Here is a 5,916-nt window from a genome sequence, read left to right as displayed (position 1 = left end):
CACAACCATATAGGCTGAGTAGAAATAAACATGAGTAGAATCCAGTTGGAGATACTTGTCATTGCCCTTGAACTGAGATGATTTTAGTCTCGTGTTAGCACTGTCTCCCTCCCTGCCCCCAACACACACACCCTTCTCGGAGATGAGGTCGGGCTGGAAGGAAGAAAATTACCTGCATGCCAGGAAGGTTTGGGGCATCACCAGAAGCCCTGCCGAGCAGTCAGGACATTTAGCCCATGGGGAAAACGATTTGGAGGCTGGCACCGTGCTACAGTAGGCCCTCAGTTGCCGTTCACCTTGGCCCGCTGCCCGCAGCCCCCTGCCCTGCAAATGCAGCGGGGATCCTACTTAGGAAGTGTTATAACAGAGTAAGAATGTTGAATATGGTCAGCAGACATTGGTTCAAGTCCTTCATGTGAACTTGAAGACATCACTCGCAACTCCGAGCCTGTGTCCTTCATCTGTAAAGTGGTGTGAGTACCTTCCCGGCCCTCCTCACAGGCTTTAATGAGGTCAGGTGTGCGACAGCCCCCTCAGATCAATGTGAAGAGTGATTATTTGCCCATAAAGATGGTGGCTCGCTCAGCTTGCATGAAAGGTCTTCCAGACCCAGACAGAGCAGATGAGAGGCCTGGCAGCTTTAGCATAGACACGTGACAAAACCTCCATGGGACAAGCTCCAGAACAGCCCCAGATCAATGGCTGCAAGCTCTACAGTGAGAATAAAGTGAATCTTTTGAAAGCAGCACACCCAAAGCAGAGGTTTGCCAAACAAAACATGTATAAAGCAGCAGTAAGCTTGTGCAGAAGCATTAACACCCTCAAGGCTTTGCTGAGAGATGTGTGGAGCCAGACATTTGTCTTGGGTTTACCTGGAAGACCATGCAGGAAATGAACAGACGTGCTGCTCTTGAATGTAAAGCAGCAAGTGACTTAACTTGTTCTGTAAGCCTGTTTCCTCATCTGTAAAACGGGGATAATAATAGAATGCACCTCATTGGATGGCTGAGACACTTCAGACATAACCCTGGAAGGCATAATGCTTGCCTCAACTTGCCCAGTCAACACAAGATACTAGGTATCTTCTGAAGGGCAGTAGGTTAACGTTTCAATAAAGACCAAGTCAGACATCTGCCCTTTTAAAATGAGATTTATTGTACATAAAATAAATTAATTACAATTTAAGCCAAAGCATGAGTGGCTTTTTAAAGTGCATCTGTGCAGGGGCTTTGGCAGGCAGCCCCTGCATCTTCCTGCTCACTCACGGCAAGACGGTGCTTTTGCATGGCAGCCACCCACAGGCACAACTCGGCCAGGCCTCGGAAGCAACCCAACGTCATAGCCATGAGCCATTTACACAAATCACACCAAAATCAATTGACACACTTCTTTCTGTACCTGATGCAACAGTTTAAAAACAAACTATACAGTCTCACAATTAGTCAAAGCCTGGGGTTGAAGAGTTTGAGTTCAAATCACCCAACACGCACTCAACAACTGAGCATTATCCATCCTGCCGAGAGGAAGCGGCACCTTCCCGCCAACCACGCAAGCTCATCAGTGTCCGTATAAAGAATATTGTGGCCCATAAACTTGACCTTTTTGGGGGAGGGGCATTTTCCTTCTTGTTCTTAAAGCAAGAAATCTGGATATTCCTTTAGGTTAGAAAGGTGTTCTGTAAGAACAGTGTTCCAGAGATTCCAATCATACTGAGAAAAGCAACTCTTCTTCTTGGGGGGAAAAAAAAGGAAAAGAAAAAAGAAAAGCAAAAAAAAAAGAAAGAAGGGAGAAAAAAGAAAATCTGTGAATGCTTAATCTGTTCTTTGATCCCCACTGTAAATCACATCAATATATTTGGTGAAACTACAATGACCATCATTTACAAGGTAGTTAAGAGCAAAAACCAAAGCAACCACGCCCTCCCCCCCACTCCAAAGGAAAAGACACAGAGCACATTTCACATATGCAGAGAGTGGCTGGGGCTGGGGGGGAGGTGGGGGGCTCTTCCAAGCCTCCTCGATTCTGTCCCCCTGACGGAACAATGCTGCTTTTTCTCCAGCGGTTCCATAAGCCCTCTTGGCCTTTCTGCTCCAGCCCTCTCTGGAACCGTGAATTACTGTCAGCATTCAGTGTTCCTGCACTGGAAGACCCTCCGGCCCTCTTCCCGGAAAGACCAAAGCCCCGTGAGTGCCCCTGTTTCAGACGGAGGTGACAGTCCTCACTTTGGCAGAGAGCGCCTGCTTGAACCTCCGCTTCAGGTCCTGCATGTTGGGTGACTTGGGCCTGGGAATGAGGGAGCTTCTTCGCTTCTCGGGCGTGCTGCTAGGCTGCTGTTTGTGACTGACTTCTTTGCACAGGACGTGGAAGGCGTTGTAGACGTCGTTATAATTTTCACTGACGGACACTTCATAGAATAAGCAGCCCAGCATGCTGGCCAGCTGCAGTCCGAGCTGAGGGTCAACCTGTTTGATGTGCAACAGGTCAGCTTTGTTGGCCACGACCACCACGGGCAGGCGGGTGCCCGGGTGTAGCTGCTGCACGTGCTGGTGGAGCTGGCCGATGAGTTCATAGCTCTTGTGGTCAGTGACGGAGAAAACCATCACCACGGCATCTGCCCAGCGAATGCACCTATTCAGCTGTTCGCTGCAGCCCAGGCCGTTCTCGTGGACCTGAAACAGAGAGGCAATGGCAAGGTGAACGGTGGCCAGTCCCACAAAGAGCTGGGGTGGATTCGATTTCAAAAGAGCCCTTCACAGTAATGCTGGGATGCAGGCCATAAACAAGTTATATCCCCACACACTTCGGCTTTCTTGACAATATGTTGATCCAGCTGCAGAGAGTTGGAATAAATAACAGTGCAGCTCGCCACACTCAAGTGGAAAATTGACCTGCAGAGAACTCCACGCAGAGAGACTTTGTAGTTGCACAAAATGGGAAATTAACTGGCTAGACAGTAAGTCTGGGGAAGTAAAGATAGGAGCTGGAAGCATTTAAACCTGGATAACTGCCCAGTTCGGGAGGGAAAAAAAAAGGAAAAAACCCACTAGCATGGCTCTTTGTCCATAGAGCAACTTTCCACAATATAAAAGCGGTTCCAAGTATTTGGAGACTATGCCTAGATGTTTGGTTTTTAATGCCAAAGACACATATGTAAAAACTGACCTTTTTAACTATAGCAAGGAAACTGCCAGTTCCAAGTGTGTTTGGTTTGGTCTTTCCTGCTGTGTTGAATCCTCCTAAGGGAAGATTTCTGCCCCGTAGCCAAATCTCCCAAATTAAGCCAGGCTAAGATTGACCAACAGCCAGACACAAGTGAGGTGTCAAACATTTGAAAGTCTAGACTTGACTCCCCAGATTTCTCTCCTCCGTCAGCATGAGAGGCTTCCAGAACAAGTAAGCAATTCCACAGCCACACAGGCTGCCCCTGCACGCAGCATCTCAGAGCGACTCACCTGGATACCTGGAGTGTCTTGAACCTGAATAGCCAGGGTTTCACCTTCTATCTGAACTTGCCTGGTATAGAGATTGCCTATGAAGGCAAAGAAAAAAGGTTATGTTTTTCCTTGTACTTTTAAACATTGTGGATTTTTTTTTAAGTTAGAGAATAAAAAATACAGCCTACACCAATGCACAAAAAGAAGCTCTCGTTTTATTTCTATTTAATGGGCTTCAGATTTTTTTAAAAACCGACTGCAATCTTAACCCCATGTTAGTAAATTTAGTAAAACTAGGGCAAAGTTTGCAAGTTTTGGAAACTTATTTGTCTATTTTTAAATGCAGTTTCTATTTTTAGAGCACTCCCTTGATGCAAATTTTCTTAGAATGTATGAGGTTTCTGTTTTATTTTGGTACTTTATCATTCTTTGACCATAACTTTTTATTTTAGCCATTAAATATAATGGCTTGGTAGACCAATATTGTTAGTAAACACACCGCCAGTATTATCAGTTGGAATAAAGATGTGACATAATGATCATCTACTCTACATCAAAGCAGAAGGCTACCACGTCTTATCTTATACAGCTCATTTCAAATAATCCCCTATAGGTGCTTCATATGGTCCACAGATTTAAGCAATTTGCTAACAGCACATAGCTAGAAAGCCCTTAAGCCTCCCCAGTGGCTATGCTTAATCATAGGGATTGAAATACTTTTCCTCTCATTTATTCAGGAATCCTCCTCCTAAAATTCTACCATCTAGTTATTTTTCTTTGTTCAGAAAAGAGAACTTTAGGTTTACAACTGCTCTCCTCTGGCCTCAGCTTTAAAAGGCCACCTCTGAAAGGCAGCCAGCAGAGAGGGAGAGGGCTGGGGGGAGGAGCTGGTCATCTTTTTTTACGACTTTTGCAGGCGTGTTTTGAAGGGAGAGGCTCTGGAGTACAAAGGGTGCTTCCCACTGGGGTCCCTATAGTTAAAACATACCAAGGGGAACACTTTCAGGCACTTGATAAAATGATGAATGGGCTTGGAATGGAATGAGGCCAGATGGCAGTTGTGGGTTGTGGGGGGGCTGGGAGGGGCACGCAGAGTTGGAAGTGGTGAGAGCCTGATGCTCAGACTGTCACTCCGAGGGAACCTGCCTGGGAGGCACTGGAAAAAAAAAACAACCGGGAACTGCAGTACTCCTACAAGATGACAGTGTTTTCCTCACCTGCATTTCTTTCATAGTCACCGATGAATCGTTTGGTGAGAAACCGGACCACCAGTGCTGCAGGTCAGAAAAAAAGAAAGGAAAGAGGGTCAACCCTGGAAGTTAGATTGGTTTCCTCCCCACCCCCAGCCTGGAAACAACTCTCCCGGAGCAAGCCTCAGACGGCCACCAAGTGAAATTCCTACCCTGTGGCTCCTTGACCCTCCTTGCAGGCAGGCACGGGGAGGGGGCTGGAAGGCACCGTGAATTACGGCTCTGTCCAGCTGGAAGGGTCATTTATTTGGCTACCGCCCTGCTCTGAGCCCGAGCCTCCCCGCGGGCCAATGTCCTCCCAACCTTAAAGAGCTGCAGGGGGGTTACGTTCCCCAGCTCCCCTTTCTGTGCCAGGCACGGCCAGAGGCTCCAAATCCCCGAAGTTTGAGTCCCGCTGTGCCGTGCTGCCCAACAGTCGCCTGGCCGCTCCGGGTCTCCGCGTCCCTCCTCCGTCGAGGCGGGGGGCGCGGGTGGGAGCGGCGACGGCGACGGTCCCTCCCGGAGGGCGGCGGATCCGCAGCGCGCGAGCTGCCCGCTCCCCACGCCTCGCCCCTCGGCCCTCCGCCCGGCGCGGGGCACTCACCGGTCTTGCCCACGCCGCTCGCCCCCACCACGGCGATCTTGACCAGGCGGCGGCCCGCGGCGCCCGGGCAGCACTCGGCGGCGGCGGCGGCGGCGCTGCCCGGGCCGGGGTACTCGGCGATGGTGCACATGTTCTGGATGAGGCGCATCGCCGCTCCGGCCGGGGCTGCACGGCGCGGGCGCGGGCGTGCGGGGCGGGAGGACCTGCCCGGGGGGCTCCGCGGCAAAAAAAAAAAAAAAGATTCCCGGCAACAAAAGACGAGCGCCGGCGCGGACCGGCAGCGCCGCTCGGGAGGGCTCGGGACGGCTCGGGCTCCGGACTGCGGCTGCGGCCGGGCGGCGCGCGCGCTGTTTTCCCGGCGGTCGGCCCCGCCCCCGCCGGCCTCGGCCAATCCCGGGGCGCCCCGCGCGAGGCCCCGCCCCCGCCCCGCCCCCGGCGCCGCTCGGCGCGCGCAGCGTCCCCCGGGGAGCCGGTGCCCGGCCGCGGGAGGCGGGGAGCGGGGCCGGGGCTGGGGCCGCGGGGCTGGGGGTGTCCCGCGTCCCGGGGAGACGGCTCGGCCGAGGGCAGGCGCGGCCCCGGTCTCCGAGAGCCGTTCCCGCACAAATGCCCCCGCCGATCCCCCGACCCGCCCCCTCTCCGCAGCCGCCTG

At 51.9% G+C, this 5,916-nt stretch overlaps 1 protein-coding gene across 1 annotated transcript; it reads right to left on the bottom strand.

Moving 5' to 3' along the window:
- Nucleotides 1-1,134: 1,134 nt before the first annotated feature.
- Nucleotides 1,135-5,578, bottom strand: RASL11B (RAS like family 11 member B). Its single transcript, XM_045533012.1, has 4 exons — nt 5,268-5,578; nt 4,652-4,708; nt 3,453-3,529; nt 1,135-2,669 (listed from the first exon to the last, which is right to left on the bottom strand). The coding sequence occupies exons 1-4, from the start codon at nt 5,413-5,415 to the stop codon at nt 2,199-2,201; spliced, it is 753 nt and encodes a 250-aa protein (XP_045388968.1). The 5' UTR covers nt 5,416-5,578; the 3' UTR covers nt 1,135-2,198.
- Between the last annotated feature and the right edge of the window lie 338 nt (nt 5,579-5,916).

Source organism: Lemur catta, chromosome 19 (genome assembly GCF_020740605.2).
Source record: "Lemur catta isolate mLemCat1 chromosome 19, mLemCat1.pri, whole genome shotgun sequence".
In the NCBI taxonomy this organism is placed as follows: Eukaryota; Metazoa; Chordata; class Mammalia; order Primates; family Lemuridae; genus Lemur; species Lemur catta.
This window is presented reverse-complemented; position numbering and strand designations above follow the sequence as displayed.